Source organism: Glossina fuscipes, unplaced genomic scaffold (assembly GCF_014805625.2).
Source record: "Glossina fuscipes isolate IAEA_lab_2018 unplaced genomic scaffold, Yale_Gfus_2 112, whole genome shotgun sequence".
Lineage (NCBI taxonomy): Eukaryota > Metazoa > Arthropoda > Insecta > Diptera > Glossinidae > Glossina > Glossina fuscipes.
In genome coordinates, this window is record NW_023998455.1 from 2381916 (window position 1) to 2399384 (window position 17469).

Below are 17469 nucleotides of genomic sequence, written 5' to 3' on the forward strand. Positions count from 1 at the left end.
AATCGATTCGACGATTGATTGATGAAGAAAATATATATTTTATTGGAATTCTGAAGCTTTCTTTCGGATATTATGGACTATATGGCGACTGCATCGATCGGTGATGTTTGTGAAGCATTAAAAAGCAGGCTCTGCAGTAATTTTAAGAATGAACTATCCGGGGGAATAGTAATGCAATGGTTTTCGTGGCAATGATTGGGGCTTGCGTGGAGGGAGGCTCACAGATGTTATATGTAATATCTTATATAATCAAAATATTATTACATTAAACACTCTAAGGGATAGATTTACAATTTTCAACTTACCTAAGCTATAATTTTATTTTTATTCTTATATCGAATGTGAAGGAAAAGTTTTAAGTATAAGTTTTACGGTTTAAAGTGAAGAGTTATAAGCCACAAGTCATTCGTTAAGGTAAACACGGATAGACAGTTAGAGAGATAGGGCGATGAGTGCTTAGGCATTAACTTGTGAAGAGTGTGAATACAGTCAAGTCTCCTAAAGCAATTTTCTTATAACGCGTAGCGAAAAGTGGGACACTTCTCCATTAACCTCTAATGCATAGTCGTTGTGATTGCCACGAAATTATGTTCGCTTCTTCGTACTTTAAGCCTAAAAATATTGCAAATTTTTTATTTTGAACTTTTGTCATTGTTTCTGGTCGACGTTCTTCTCTATGATGTCATAGATTAAGCCTTACAACCCGATGGCGCGGGGAATCACTGATGACAGGTCACAGGTCACCATATGTTTCTGCCAAGTAACTATAAAACCAGTTTTGTAAATAATTAATTTTATGACAATTGAACGATGACAATGTCAGACTATGACGATACGATGTCCGCATAAGGCGGAGCGAAAATTGAGACAATTCTCCCATAAGCGTTACTCCATAGACAAAATCAAACGGCTAATGACTGCCAAAGCGTTGTTTGCTTGTTAATATGTTGCCTCTAAAAAATATTTTATAAACCGTTTACCTTGAACTTTGTTGTTGCTTCTAATCAATTCTATTCGTTATCTTGTCATCGTTTAAGTTCTAACAATAAAATAATTAACGAGTCTTCTTATAAGGAGCTTTTCGTGCAACAACCCTTTAATTAATCGAGTGACTTGAGAAATGTATCTATGGCTGCATTTATTCGACCTATTAATTCCAGTTAACAGTGGATTTTCATACAAATGCACAAACAACAAAACATTGCTTTGATTTAATTTATTCTACGATTATGTTTAATTGTGTTCAGATGTTAAACGTAATAAAGCACTTTTCACTTACTCCATGTAATACACTAGTGATCTGTTTAATACTTATTTTTATATGAGTCTCTTATAATGTGATTTCCATGTACCACAGCAATGTTTTCCATATAAAATGATTTGATGATGAATTTAATCTCATTTGTCTTAATTCGTGGGAAAGGATTTTCTGAGTTCTACTAATTTTGGCTTTAACATAAAACCGTTTCCAATAAACGCGGCATTCGCTCTCCTCATAAACCGGTATAATTTAATAATTTTTATTCGGTTCACTTAAAGCGGTTTGCGGTTAGGATGTGTTTCCTGGAGTGAATTAACTATGTCTTGCATATAATACGTTTTCCATGTAAGCCGGCAGTGGCAACTCTAAAACCCCACAATGGATTCAGTGTAAAGCGGTACAATTTAATCTAAATTGCCTTAGCGGGTCTTCCATTGAGCAGAATGTATTTTCTGGACTGAATTAAAATTGAATTTCATATAACACGGTTTCCATTTAAGGCAGCAATGGCATCCCTAAAATCCGGGAATTATGTTCATATAAAACGACATAATTTTATATGATTTAACTTAGGGGAATTTCCATTGAACACGGTATCTGCAGTATGTATTTCCTGAATTGATATTGAATTTCATATAACACGGTTTCCAGTTAACATGGAATTGAGACCTTTAAACAGCTATTGTGGCTTCCATATGAAGCGGTATGATTTAATGTGAATCATCGTAGTAGGCTTCCAAATGAACACGGATCCCATACAACATATTTTGCGAGGTGCATTAAGCCTGAGTTTCATATAGCACGGTTTCCATGTAAGCCGGTAGTGAAATTTCTAAGAAGCGGCTGTGCTTTCCATGTAAAGCGGTATAATAAAATTTGATTTGTTTGAGTTCTTGCCTTCCCTTAAGATGCTTTTCACAACATGCATTTTCTGAGCTGAATTTATTCTGAGTTTCGTATGAAACGATTCTCACATAACGCGGTGCGACTTGGTTGCATTAGAACAAACTTGACTGCATTCATTACTTATAATAAATTTTAGGGGTAAAGCGTAACAAAACGAGCTAAGGGTTCAAAGCTTATAATTTTTATGTGAACAATTACTTCTAAGGGAATATATTATTCAGTTAACTGAACTGATCTCGTGAGTGAAGCTAACTTAATGCGAAAAAACTGTAGATAATATATTACAAGAGTGGCAAGGATTTAAATGAATGTGCAAACGAACAAACGGACGGACGGACAGACACTGCTAAATGCACATCACTATTTTGGTCGGCTGGTTTTAGGCTTTGCAAATATTTACACGCTCTTGACTGTAATCATAAACAAAACAACGCATACGCAACGTTTTTATAAACTCGCGTGTAATTCGTCTTGTTTCGCACCCGTGCGCCTTCTTCCACATGAACTATATTAATAAAAATTCATTTTCATTTCAACTTGTTATATTATTCTGCGTGTTAGCGTATGTGTTTAGCTGTGCGTTTGTTTGTTTATTTATTTATTTTTATTTTTTGTTATTTGCATTTCTGTTTCTTTGTTGCTGTTGTGCGGTTTTTATTGAAATTCTTTTTCTTTTATTTTTGTTACCCGTAGGATTTTATTTACATTTTTTTCTTTTGTTTTTCGAACCTTTTCTTTTACGTTTAGTTAAAGACCTTTTTTCAAGCCAGTTTCAGTTTGAATATCTGAATACACTTGCATATATGTATATATACGCATATATATATTCTACTGTGATCAAAAAATAAGATGAATTGATTCATGAAATGAAAAAAATTTGTTCTTGTCGTGATAAAAGAAATCCAGAATGCACGATACCGTGAGAGAGTGAAATAAAACCGTCCACGTCACCTTGATTTTTAAGTGACTTTGGCGGGGCTTCTCAGGCTTAGTTCGCATTTTGCCCCATGTTCACTGGATTCGTTGATTGTTTTCGGATCGTATGTATAAATCCTAGTTTCTTCTCTTGTGACGAAGCTTAATAGGTAAAAATTGCGCGAAATGATGATTAGTCCATGTCAAAAAAAAAAAAAAAAAAAAAAAAAAGAAATAAGAATATCATCATCTGGTCGCGGTAGTCAGAAAACAATTTTTCGCAGATATAGTGCCAATGGAAAAACTCACTTTTTTATACTTATATACAACGTCTCTCTTTCACAGACACTCGGAGAATATCATTCATACGCATAGGCTCGGTAATTGACAAGAAGGACTGAAAATATTGACATGAAATTCTGCATAGACATTAAGAAAAGTACTATCAACTCACAAAAAAAAGAAGAAATTTATGATCTCGTAGCACATGGGAAGAGTTAACGCTAATCTGTGCATATTGGGTCCAATGCTTAAAGCTTTTAGTCTTTGAATTTATTTCTCTGATGAAGTTAATTTTAATATTAATAACAATAATAATTATAACAATAACAACAACAATACTAATAATAACAATAACAGCAATAACAACAATAATAATAACAATAATAACAAAAAAGAAAGTTATATCCGGCGGGGGCTGAATCTCGCATACCCACCACTATGTTTTTCGCATTCTACTCTCCAAGTTCTTTTATTCGATACCCATATCGCTGGCATTATTAAGAAAAAATTAATCGCGGTGCTTATCATATTCATTTAAAAATTAACCCATTTTTAGACAGACAATACACCTTCATTTCGGGAGTGTATAAAATAGTTTTAAACATTGGCTCTTGTTTGCTTTATGACAAATAAACATTAAATTTCAAAAAAGTGAAAAAAATTAAATTTAATTATTTGCAAGCGTGTGTGGGCACAGTCGATTGGTTCCATTTTTGAATCTACGAAGTCAAGTGTCTCATAAAGCCAATGCGGAAAATTGCAGCCTTCCAACTTTAATAATTTTCCCAAAAAGCGAGCAAAAATTCAAAAATTTTTGTTAGAAAAGATTGAGTTGCGTTCAGTTTACGCCCAACTGAGTGCTTTTGCTTTGACCAGTTTGTCCCATTTTTAATACCAACCTGCGTACAGAAACTTTCAATGTTTCTACAAAATTTGAAGTCGATATTTTCATTTTTTTGAGACCAGGAAAGTGTCAACAACACACATAATACAGACGCATAGACGGACAGACATGGCTAGATTAACTCAGGATTTCACGCTGATCAAGAATATATGTACCTTATAGGGTCTCTGAAACTTCCTTTTGATTGTTACATATATTATGGAAAAAAAAAACAAAATGAGTATAACCCCATCTTACCCCAGTAGTGGGTAACCATAACAACAATAGTGATAATAATAGAGATAACAACAGTAACAACAATAATATCAATAACAATAATAGAAAGGAACCTCATCTTTTGGATAGATCGCGACGCGATAGGTTCACACTTTGCAATAGAGATGCGTTGAGGGAGGCCATGTTTGTACTCTTTCAGCATCATAAACTGCAGTGTCAGATTTAATAGGTTCCTTACCATAAGCCGTGAGCCATGAGCCTAAGCAAAGTTGCATAGCTTCTATATACAATGTCTAGTGGGAGCATTCTCCCGGCAGCAAAAATTAACTGAATGCTCTTAAATTGGGAAAAATTTTGGAAATTCTTGCACACAGATCGTTGTTAATAATGTGCTAGATCGGTTAACGGCCGCGTCCACATTGCAACATAATTTGAAAACAATCCCTCCGTTGTTCGTTACTGATAAACTACAGTGGACATATACTGTATACTGTATGAAGATGAAAACGATCAGCCACGCCCATTTAATATTATAGTCTGTGGAAATTTACTTTTTCCGTTCTTTTTTTTACGTCACTTATATGGCTAAGGTACAACATTTCATATTCACATACACCTTGTTTGGATAAACTATGCACGACTTCCAGTAAAAGATACGGGATTCCTTTCTGTCTATGCGCTTGTCCTGCTCATCGTGATAAGATTCGTTGTAAACAGGCTATGGTTAAATAAAAAATTCACCATATTTTTTGTTCACAATATTACATATGTATATATCTGTGTGCATTTGTGTGTGAATATGAATGTACAGCGCTTAGTGCTCTACTTTTCATTTGCTCCATTCCATTTACTTCTTGTTTATGACATAAGCCCGCCGTTATTTGTTTCTCCCAATGAACAAAAAAAACAATTTTTTCTTTCTCATCGTATTCATGACGTTTCACTTATGCATATGTTTATGTAAATACACGGTATTGTTTTTACGCATAATAGTAAAACGTAGCGGGTTTTCATTGAGACCGATTCTATATAGTTTTTTAATTTCAATGATTGTTTTTTTTTTTTTAACATTTATTGTTGCTCGGATTTATTTGTGGTTTTCAGTCAAGCATCAAGCATATGAAAGTCGATCGTTAATAAATTATTTTAATGAATTTTTTAAACGTTTTGCTTTTCTTTTTTTTTTTAAGTTAAAAACGACCTACGTGATACTCATTCTAGAGAGCCGCGGGCTTGTGGAAAAATTTTCATAAAATAATATTATTTTGCTGTTGTTGTTAATAAGGAGATATATATCTCCTTTACATCTAATTAGGGGACGGTTAGAGAACATTGGGGAAAGAGTGGGGAAAGAGAACCTAAAAGGGAGCGGTCGCAGCTTAATACACCAAAAAAACTTACACCAAAAAATCCTATACCAAAAAATCTTGCACCAAAAAAGTGTTCGTTTTTTTGGAGTTCGATTTTTTGGTGCAAGTCTTTTGGTGTTAGTTTTTTAATAAGTGTGTGCCGCATTGGTAAGAGTGGGCCGCTACCGTCTGAACACAAACCACATTAAGATTTGAAAACGCGAAGAACGACCTGCAAGTCGCGGCTCTTATCTGTTCGCCTACACGACAGATAGCTTGAGAGAGGAAGAAAGGTGCAGACATTTTTAACATACAGGCCAGTTAGTAGGCCCAATGCAGTAAGGATAAATATGAACTTTCTCCAATCTATTTTTCCTGTTCTGCCGGTCATCTAATCTTCTGGTCAGTTGTATTTCCTTTCGCCTCATCCTCGGTGTTAACGCATGGAACTGTTTTATCATTCATTAATTTTTTTTTTTGACTATTCGCCTCTTTCGTTTGTCCGTCAATCTCTCTGTTCCTTTATGGAACTGGTTCACCTGATCTTTTGTTCGTTGGCTTTTCTTAGAATTCTTCTTTGTGCCTTTAGTTTATCTTTCGTTTTCCTTTGACATTATAATCGCTTGTCGTCCCGTCGTTTTGTGCTCTCATTCATTTGCTATTTCCATCATTGTTGCTATCTCTTGTCATTTGTTTTCTCCGTCCGGCTGCTTATTCTTGCGTTTGCGAATCCATTCAGTTACGCGGTCTTGCTTTGCAGATCGTTCCTGCCTCTGTTGGTCTGTCTTTCATACCTTACTTACCTATTCCGTCCTCTGCTTTGTGTTTGCCATTCCCGTCATTGATACTGCAAGCAGCTTCGTCTTCTATATGCTTTTTATCTACTGTTCTTCTTCTTACCGCATTCTATCTCTGTCCATGTAAATGTCTATGCATCCGTTTGTGTACGTTGCAAGTTAAGTCTATCCGTCCATTCGGCATTTTGGTTTCCGTTCATCCACCTTTCCTTACCTTCGTTCTCCGTACCTCATTGTATCCAATATTCCGCTTGCCATCTCAGCATCTGATCTTCTCTCTCTTTATCTTTTCGTTTCATACTGCAGATGTCTGTCTTCTCTGTATGTCTTCTCTGTCGGCTTTGTCTCCTCTTAGTCTTTCGTACACTATACTTGTATCATACAAATGTTTACCCATCACTTCGCCTGTTCTTTCTTCCATATATATTTTCCGTTTTCGTCATTCACGCAAAAGGCAGATTCTTCTTCTATTTACCTGCTCTCACGATCTCTCTATCACATAGAAATGCTTATACACATATCAGTCGATCGTTTCTTCCTCTCATGAAGATCTGTTCTATCGTTCTTCCATACTCTCCATGCAAACACTTAATCATCCCTGCGACTTGCTTTCATTAGCAAGAATACTTGCTATTGCCAATGTTTTGATTAATTTAGCTTATCATTATCTTCCTGTAGTGTTTAAATAACTTATTAACAGGAAGAACACTTAACACAACATTGCTTCCGAATAAATCATTTAAGCAAAGAATACGTTTTGAGAAAATATTTTATTAACGAATGTATGCCCTGTTGGTTGTATTTAATACTTAAACGTTTTATTATATCCCGAAAAGTGCTGCGCTTATGGCCAATAAAGGAAATTTAATATTCTCATAAAGTTAATATTAGAGCAATAAAACGAGAAAGATATTAAAAACTATAGGTCTCGTTAAGTTTTCAATAATATGCAACGACAGATATATATCGGTGTTAAAATAACAAGGAACGAAGTCGATTGGAATAATAATTCGTCATCTATTACTGGGATAGTATCAATTGAGAAAATTTGAGGTGTCTTTAATATGACAAAGTGGGTAAAGGATGAATAGAGATAAAGATGATAGGCTTGGTCATAAGGTTGGAAGCTTTGCTGAACGAACTTTTTCCAATTGAATGCTAAGTTCGATGGGAATCAAATCAATTTATTTGCATAAATATGTGTGCTTTTGAAATAGAAGGATCTATTAAAAATTTTCAAGAAACCTGAACTAAAGGATATATTCACGATGACAGTCTCTCTCTCTCTCTCTCTCTCTCTCTCTCACACACACACACACACACACACACTCTCTCTCTCTCTCTCTCTCACACACACACACACTCTCTCTCTCTCTCTCTCTCTCTCTCTCTCTCTCTCTCTCTCTCTTTCTCTCTCTCTCTCTCTCACACACACTCACAAATTTCTTTGAAATTTCTTTGGTAACTTCTTTGCTATATTCTTCTATCTCTCTTTGCAGTCTGAACCTTAATATGCAAGCAACGTTGATATCTTCCATTTAAGTTTCTCGGTTTTAAGTGTGTAAGCAATTCTTGTACACTTAAGGAGTCTTTGATATCTACCGCACATAGTTATTTCAGGGACTTATCGAGTTCAGCAGAATAGTAGTTGAGAGCCTTTTTGCCCAATGCGTAATTTTATAGGTTTACTTTGCTCGAGGAAAATGTGAGAGATTGAGGTTATAGGGCATAAGCAGAACACTTAGGGTCAAAGTATCCAAGATCTTTCTATAGATAATAGATTTCTTAACATTAGAAGAGAACGAGAGAAAATTAATGCTTGAGCTGAGTTCGTGTAACATAACTTAGCTTAGCTGGTCATCGTTAATATCTTGCCGATGCTCGCCGTTCGGCATTGATTTCTTTTTTGTTCGCCAATGCTCACGAATGCCATATGTACATTTATACTTTTCCCTTGTGCTTGTCCCCGATCGATTATAAGGTATGCTTAACTTCGCCCGTGCATTTGTTTTGTCGAATGATAAGATGTACCCGATTTCTTCGCGTCAATTGGTCAGATGTACGCGACTTCGCCTACGCGTCTGCCTTCCTTTATTTTGTCGTTTGATCAGATATACGCGACCTTGCCTCTACTCTCGTCCTCATTTATTTTGCCTATTGATCAGATATACGCGACTTCGTCTCTTCGTTCGTTTTCATCTATTTCGTCAATTGGTCGCTACTTCGCCAACGCGTTCGTTCTCGTTTTTTGTTTGTCGCTCGATACGACGTCGTGTACGCGACTTCGCATGCGCGTTTGTTTTCGTTTATTTTGCAGTTTACCTCTCGCGTCCTCAATATAGTTGGTAGTTTCTCTGCATTGTTTAAGAGAAGGCAACAATTTCTCTTCGTATCCCATAGGACAAACAGGCATGTAGAAAGTGTACTTGGATGTATGGTACACAGAGAATGAGGCAAACATAATTTTTGTTATATTAACCGATCAGGAATATTTTATCGAATTAATTTAGGTTCGTCTATATATCATTCCCTTTGTCCCCTTTGTCCATGTATTCTTGTCTTTACAAATGTACTTATGTCTATTCAGAAAATGATTCTCAATTGAGTGGTATAAGAGAAGGGGAATCTATCCGTAAATCGCTTACATACCCGCCCTTGGTTGCATTTAGCTTATGTTGTATGGCAAGGAGGTCCATCAAATATGGTCCGTATTACATATGGTTTTAAGCATTATAATCCAAAATTCTGCTGCAACCTCTGACGACAAATTCTAATATTTAACATCTTATGATGGAAAATTGTCTTGAAAAAAACCCTCGTTTTGGATCACATAGATCCATTTTTGAAGTGGTTAGTGCTTAGAGGGTTCTTTTGAAGAGTAAATCTCTACATGATAATAAAATCTATTGGTAGATACTCTTTAGGTGAATAGTTTAAACGCAATACGTTCTGGATAAAGAAATAACTTCGCGAACTTTCGTTTTTGTCGGTACCCTTTGATGTATCTTCCATAAACATACAGGCCTATGAAAAGCATATATATATATATGGTAACAAGATATGACTTTTGGATTTGTTGAAGCGGTGTAGGGAATTTTAAAGGTCAACCTTTCCCAAAAATAATGTCTCAATTTGATTTAAAAATACCATGAATGCACGCCATGCAAACAAAGCGGTAGCGATCAACGCGGTATTGTATGCATAAAGGTTTAGTATAAGTTATAATTTATCGATAAACACTCATACGCCTCATATAACCCATTTTGTGTTTCATTTTGTTTCTTTCCTTTTTTTTTTTTTTTAGAAATTCCGCAACCGTACACCGATGTATTGTAACGAAATAGTTAACAGTCCTTAATAATAAAAAAACAAAAAAAAAAAAACAAAAAGAAAAACAAAAAAACAAAAGGCGCAGCAACAACCACAATAAACTTTTCGCAATCAACTAACTAAACAAACGGAAGACAAAAACGAAAAAAAAGGCAAACATTTGTTTTATCGCCATCATCACCGAATACAGACAGTCTAACTAGGCTGAAAGCAAATATTTAACGAATTTAAGAAAAATCATTAAAGCAACAGAAAAAGAAAAAAAAAATACAAAAACAAAAAAAACTTATTTAATATGCAGTTTAACGGTTAACAACCAGAATAACACAAAAATTTATTAACTTAGCCACCTTAAGAACGAGAGAAAAAGAAAACGAGAGAGGGAGAGAGAGAGAGAGCAAATAGAACACCAACACCGAAGTACTCTATATATAAGAAAATAAGTAAATAAGCAATAAAATAAAAATAAAGAAATATGGCCTCACCACCGGAAAGTCCCATTGAAGAGGTGGTCTATGAATTGGAACAAACACGAGTGCCTAAACCAATACCGGTTGCTTTGGAAGATTTGTGCCGCCAAACGAAATTCACAAAACAGGAAATACGTGTAATGTACCGAGGATTTAAAACGGTAAGGAAACGAAATGCATTTATTTAGTTTAGATTAAGTTCGTATTGGTATTTCGCGTCGATCCATAGAGGTCTTAGCAGGCCAATTATGAAACAAATTCCAGAGACAATGTCTTCCATAGTTTCTCAATCAAATACTTTACAATTGACAAACAGATTACCGTATCCTCTCAGTTAAGTCCATCGTAGCTAAGCATGTCTAAGGGTTTCCGGCCTTAATAGTTCTCGACTTTTGTACGCAACATCTTTAAGAGCGGTTCCTTGACATTTTCCAGGTTATAGTCTTGTCTCAAGTCTAACTGACGTGTCGAGATGTGAAACCGATACGATAATATAGATATGAAAGTTTACATTCGATATCGAGCAAAATTGACTCGCTTCTGAGTACCATCAATTCATCATTCGTTCCATCGATGACAAAAACATTCAATCCGAAATTAAAAATCACATACCAGCTAACTTGATAACTTGAGAACCGTAAGCCTATGCCTGGCTGGCCCATTGCTTCGCCTCAACAGAGGATAGTTTGATAATCACATGCTATAGTCATAAGATCGTCTAGGGGTCCTTAAGGTTCCGGATCGTTTTGAACCGATAACCTTCTCGTAGCAATAGCAAGTGCTGTTCTTGAAGCTTTTGCTGCGATCCATATCTGTACAGCGAAACTTATTGTCCGGCTTAATGGAATAAACTTGCCCCGAGAGGCATAAGGACTCAGAATAGGGTAGATAAAATTGAAGTTCATAGAAACGTGCGAAAGCTCTTTTGCCTTTTATGCTTCATACTGAAGGAGGCAGTCTGCCCAGGGGCATGTGGAACCTGGTTTTCAAAAGTATATTTGAGTATTCGATTGAAAAGTGTTCGGTATAAACTGCAATTTTTCTTTTTGCTCAGCACTGTGAATCGCTTTTTCTGAATTTTAATATACTAAATTGCAGAGGTAGAAGAAGTTTACAATAACAGATATGTGAATATGAAATCGTAACTTGCTGTAGAATGCTCGGATAAAGTGAAGTCATTTCATTAAATTATCGCGTGAACTCTCCCGGCAGTACTATTATTAAACATAATCTAGAAATACTTTTGATTTCACGGCTAAGTGATTGCATTTTTATTTACTTTTTTCTCTTCTTTTGTTTTTAGGAATGTCCAGAGGGTGTAGTGCATGAAGACAGTTTCAAGGATATTTATGCGAAATTTTTCCCTCATGGCAGTAAGTATTTGTTAGTTTTTGAAAAGTTCATTATTCTTAGATAAAAGGATTCTCTTGTAAAAGGATTCTTCTAAGTTTTCTGATCGACGTGCAAGTTGATGGCGATTTAGTTTTCTGCCTAACTTACCATCCATTTATTAGTTCAATCATTAGTCCATCTATTCATATTTCCGATATGCAACTTGCGCTGCCATAAAGCCAAGGTATTAAGCAGGGCGATTGTCGAGTCGACATACTCGGGTACTTTAATTACGATGGTTTGGTTGTAGCTATAGTGAGCGCTTGGCTGTAGAAGCACAGTCTGCGGCCACTCCCTATTACGCTCTCCCTTCTTCTTGCTGATCAACACCATGTCCGCTATATAGCAGACATCGGCTGAGTGATTGGTCATAAAACAGAAAGACAATTCGGATTTGCGAATTATAGCCCGATCATTCATTCGATCTATCCACTCGCGACTATCCATTCGCTTATTTGTGCGCCAAGCCATCGATATTGCTAAACGTCCCACTCATCTGCCCTTTCTTGTGTGCCCATGACCCTATGAATGCGTTCCCAGTTTTCCTACTTAACTATTCGCTTAGTCGACCACTCATCCAACTGTCGGTTGATTGGATCGCCTATCCTTTCGTTCATCAATCTATTCTCCCAATTATTTGCTAGCTGGCCGAGGTAGCCATCCACCTATAATAGACAACAGCAAATACGATACCTCTGGGGGAAACCTAAGAAAGGAGTTCAGACTGTTGGGCGCAGCCTTCCGTATTAGTTGTGATTACCCCAATTGCGGGAGCATTAAGTAATCAGAGGTGCAGAGGGGAGGATTTGGATCATATCTAAACTTCCATATCTGGTGCTCCAGTCAGGATGGTGAGGGCGATCGGTCGTAAATTACCCAATAAGCCTATGAGCATCGCCTAATTAAGCCATTAAGGCAGCTCCAGGCTCTTAGTGATAGCTATCTCTTCTAAGTGTCATTGAGCTACGTGTTCGCAGTATAAGGAGGAGGAGGGGGTGGGGCGGGGGAGATGGAAGTAGAGAGCCAAATAAATGTGCGCATATTTGTTGAGACATGTTGAACTTTTCGGTAGATATAATAGTTCGAGCAATTCCCGACACTTTATTGACACGATATTTTTGGTTTTTAATAACGTCTTCCATTGCTTATAATAAGCTTATATTTATTTATTCATTTTGAATTATTCTTCTTTTTTTTTTTTTTTTTATAAATCTCTTCAATGTGCAGACTCCAGTTTATATGCTCATTATGTGTTCAAAGCTTTTGATGTTAACTGCAATGGAGCCATTAGTTTTCGGGTAAAAATTGATGCAAATATTTTTTCTTCTTTATTATAGAAGGTAAAGAAAAGGTTTCTCCTTTTGTCTTTTTTCGTTTAACTTACTCTAGGATTTATTGGTAACGTTATCAACTTTGCTAAGAGGGTCAGTTTATGAACGTTTGCGATGGACTTTTAAACTCTACGATTTAAATGGTGATGGACGCATAAGTCGTTCAGAATTAAGTGAAATTGTAATGGCGATACATGAATTAATGGGACGAAGACCACATCAACCCGAAGATGATCGCAAAGCCAGAGATCAAGTAAATTTCGATTCTATATCGTAAAGAATGTCATTTGAATTGAATCATTATTTCTTATTAATATACTTAGGTTGATCGGGTATTTCGTAAATTGGATTTAAATCAAGACGGTATCATAACTATTGAGGAATTTCTAGAAGCATGTCTAAAGGATGATCTGGTGACTAGATCACTTCAAATGTTTGACAATGAACTTTGATGACCGGCCAACGATTATGAGATACGTAATAATCGTAATACTATATCGCTTATAGATCTTTAAATAACAACAAAACAGATAAAAAAATTAAATAAGCAAAACACCAAAATACTGAAGAGATAATTAACAAAAACAAAAAAAAAAAAAAACAAACAAAAAACAAAAAAGAGAATTGTTATTATAAAAAATTTAATATGAAAAGAGTAAAAAAAGTCAACCTTGGTGAGAAACCCACTAAGAAAAAAACATGAGCTCAAACAAATAATAGAAAAAATTCTTTTTTTTTTTTTTTTTTAGCTAAAAGTAAGGATAGAAAATGTTCTTAAAAAAAAAAATCCTTTTTTTTTAACCCACACACACAAGGATACACCAATAAGAAGATAGACCAGCCTTCCGGTATAGCGAATCACTTTTCGAATCGACTTCTGCTTGTCTGTCCGTCTGTTCGCCTTTTTTTTCTTCCCTGCCAGTTGTAATTTTTTAAATATTTTGATGATATAAGTATACAAAATTTGGAAAGAGTAGAGTCACATCCATATTCTATTATATTATACCAATCGATTCAGAATCCTTTTTAGAATTACATTTTAAATCGATTCAAGCTTGTCTGTCCGTCTCTCTCCCTTATTTCTTGTGCCCAAACTATAGGATGAAATTTGGCCCAAGGACGAATGCTACCGAAAATAGTGAAAAGTGGCTATAAGGATAAATGTAAGGTGGTGTAGGGTATTTAATAGTGAGCTGCGGCCCACTATGGAGATTTTACTTGTTTTTTGATTAACTTGGAGAGAACAAGTTAATAACTGAAATAGTTAAGAAGGTTCATTAGATTCCCTTGAGGACGAATCTTTGAGAGCTACCATGTAAAACCAACATTAATGTGTTTCCCGATCAAAATTCTATCTATACTGATCGTTGAAATGGATCGACTCTCTAATGCATTGACGGTTGAGATGAATCGACCAACAATCTTGTACATTAAACGTTGAGATGGGCCAGGTGAGAATATTTCATGTATTAAACATTGCACCAATGTCCGCTTCAAATGGCAATTTTTAAGGCTTATTGTGGGCGTGGTTATGGTCTACATATATTACTTTTGAAACTTTGTTTTGTATGATTGGCTGATTCCGATCTTACAAGTTACTTTAGGCATGGTTGTGGGGATCAATAATGCCCGCTTGTTTCTTCAGCGCTTACATGACGTCACTCCACATTTGCAATAAGTGTAAAACCAAAATTACCTGCAAGTTAACATTTTGTTATGTTTTTTTTTTCTCAACTATTATGGCCCTGTTATGCCCATTTCAAATTGAATCTGAGGCCGTAAGAGAAAAATGCCACTTTCAGTTATCAATGTCAAAACATTTGCGACTCTTTGCGCCCAAACAGTAAACTAATGGCCAGACGGACAGGGCTAAATTAATTTGTAGTCGAGTAACTTGAAAGCCGCTCTGGCCGTTTTATAAGTGAAAAATAATATTTAATGTATGCTCTTATTCTTTGCGAGTAAATATATAAAAATAACAAAAAAAAAAAAAAAAAACTTTAAAAAAATAAATCCTGCCGTTAAATATAAAAACAGTTACTTCTTGGAAATTGGTAAAGAAAAAAAAAAATAAAAATAAACTAAAATAAATAATGTAATTAATAATAATAACAACTAATTTTTAAAAAGTATAATAAAAACCTAAACCACCAAATAAAACAAAACAAAATAATATAAAGGATTAGGAAATAACAACACAGCAAATACTTTAAGGGAATTATTCTTTGATAATATTATTTAAAAAGATATATTAATAAAATAAAAACGATAACAACAACAACAACAAAAAAAAAAAACAGCAGAAAAACCAATTAAACAAATGAATAATATTTAATAATAACTGATTGAAAGAAAGTCCTTGGAAAAGTCGATTTACTTTAAAACTTAATAACTAAATTAAAATGAAATGAAATTTATAATATAATAGGAATTAAGTTAAAATAAATGTTAATACAGTAAGTAAGTTCAAGTTTAGTTCTTTAGTTCTCTTCATTCTTCGTTTTCCTTATTTTTCTTTTCATGATTTCTTAGTTCATATCAGATCTACACTTTCATCTACAGTTGTTAGCAACAGAATGCGCACATAATTTTTCCGCCTCATTTATATATATATATATAACACTTGTAAATTTTCCCTATTTGATTGACGAAAAGAGATGACAAGTGAGAATATTATAGTCGGAGGTGGCCGACTATTAGATACCCACCCTGCACCATTTCGCCAAATACAGTCGTTCATTCATTTTCTGAAGAATATACCAAAAATTATACAATATTCATGAAAACTCTCATACGGACGAAAACCTCAAAATGATGTAAATTTTGCAAACTTAATTTCTTCCCCAAGGATTTTATTATTTTCCAATACCGAATCACAAACTCTACTTTGTCGCCGTAGGAGGATTTGCTTTCATTAGAGCTCCTCCATAAAAATAGACTTAAGTGATCCAAAATGCATAGAGTTAATGTTTTTTTTCTAAAGGGCCAGTTTTCATCATAAGATATTAAAAATTATACCCTTTCAGGTTGGGGTCCAAAAAATAGATTTACGTGATCCAAATTCGGAAAGGCTAGTTTTTATATTATATACTTACTATGAATGGGTTTTCATCATGAAGCATGGAAAAATTGGAATTTTTACCATGTAAAGATTCAGTTAATGGCAAGGGTTTCATCAAAAAATTGCCCCGGCCTGATCCAACGTTTTCACACGAATTTAGTATGCCAAAGTACTATTATTAAGCGAATTTTTGCTGCCAAATTCCGAAGACTAGATTTAGATTTCGTCCAAATATCTCAATAATTGCCAGCTAAGTAGATTGAAAATCACATTATGTAGACCAATATTCAGACGGACAGACAAGCTTAAATTCAGAAAATGATTAAGAAAATGATACTAAATTGATCGGTATGATGAACGATGGATGTATCTCAAGCGCTTGTGGGTATTACCGATGCTAGCATATGCTTGATATACCCTGTGTGTTATAAGTGGTGTATAAAGAAAACAACTAAATACAAAAAGCAATATTAATCACGAGCTGAAGGTTTTTGCAACTAACCTGACTGTTAGATATTTGATTCATCAGATCAATTGTTAGGTAATTTTTAAAAGAATTTTCATAATTTGCTTAACAATTTTCATTTTATACATATCTTACTTCGTGACTATTAAGTCGCTAGTCACGCTGTTAAGTCTCCGGGTGATTTGACTATAGTGAATGCTCTGTCGGGCTCATATCTAGTAGACTGTAGTCATTACCTCTCCCCTTCTCTCTTTTCCCAGTTCTCTTTAACCAGCCATGTTGCACCTCTATGAAGAATACCCTGAGTGATTGGTCACCATGCAGACGAAAAAAAAAGAAAAGAAAAAAGAAATCAGAAAAGCTAACCGATAACCGGTTACATTACTGGGCGGCGCTTGACGCTCATGATGCCCGAAAGAGAAGAAAGAAGATAGGGCCTATAGAATCTAAAAGATAAGAATCAGGATAGACATAACATTCTCAAAAAGTGAAATTAAGTCTATTCGTAGACAGCAGGAAAAGGCACCAATGTGTTCAGAGTGCAGGGCGTAAGGGAGCAAAGTGCCCTCTTCGTGTCGCAAGATCTCAACAGAAGACCTGGAAATAAGCCTTATACCAGACCGCTTGCGGTATAACAAGAGTTTCGTCTGTGCAAAGCCGGATGCAGCTCATTCTATAACGTCTCATAGACAACAAGTTGTATGCTTCGTTATCTTAAGCAACGATTGCTACGTCCAATAATATATAATATATAATCTTTTTTATATAAATGTATCAAAAATATAAATT

The 17469-nt window shown here is 35.1% G+C and overlaps 1 protein-coding gene across 1 annotated transcript; it reads left to right on the forward strand.

The window, feature by feature from the left end:
- Positions 1–9962: 9962 nt before the first annotated feature.
- Positions 9963–13737, forward strand: LOC119639490 (Kv channel-interacting protein 1). The gene is made up of 5 exons (XM_038036899.1): positions 9963–10591; positions 11734–11803; positions 13050–13120; positions 13212–13406; positions 13477–13737. The coding sequence occupies exons 1-5, from the start codon at positions 10436–10438 to the stop codon at positions 13603–13605; spliced, it is 621 nt and encodes a 206-aa protein (XP_037892827.1). The 5' UTR covers positions 9963–10435; the 3' UTR covers positions 13606–13737.
- The last annotated feature ends 3732 nt before the right edge of the window (positions 13738–17469 follow it).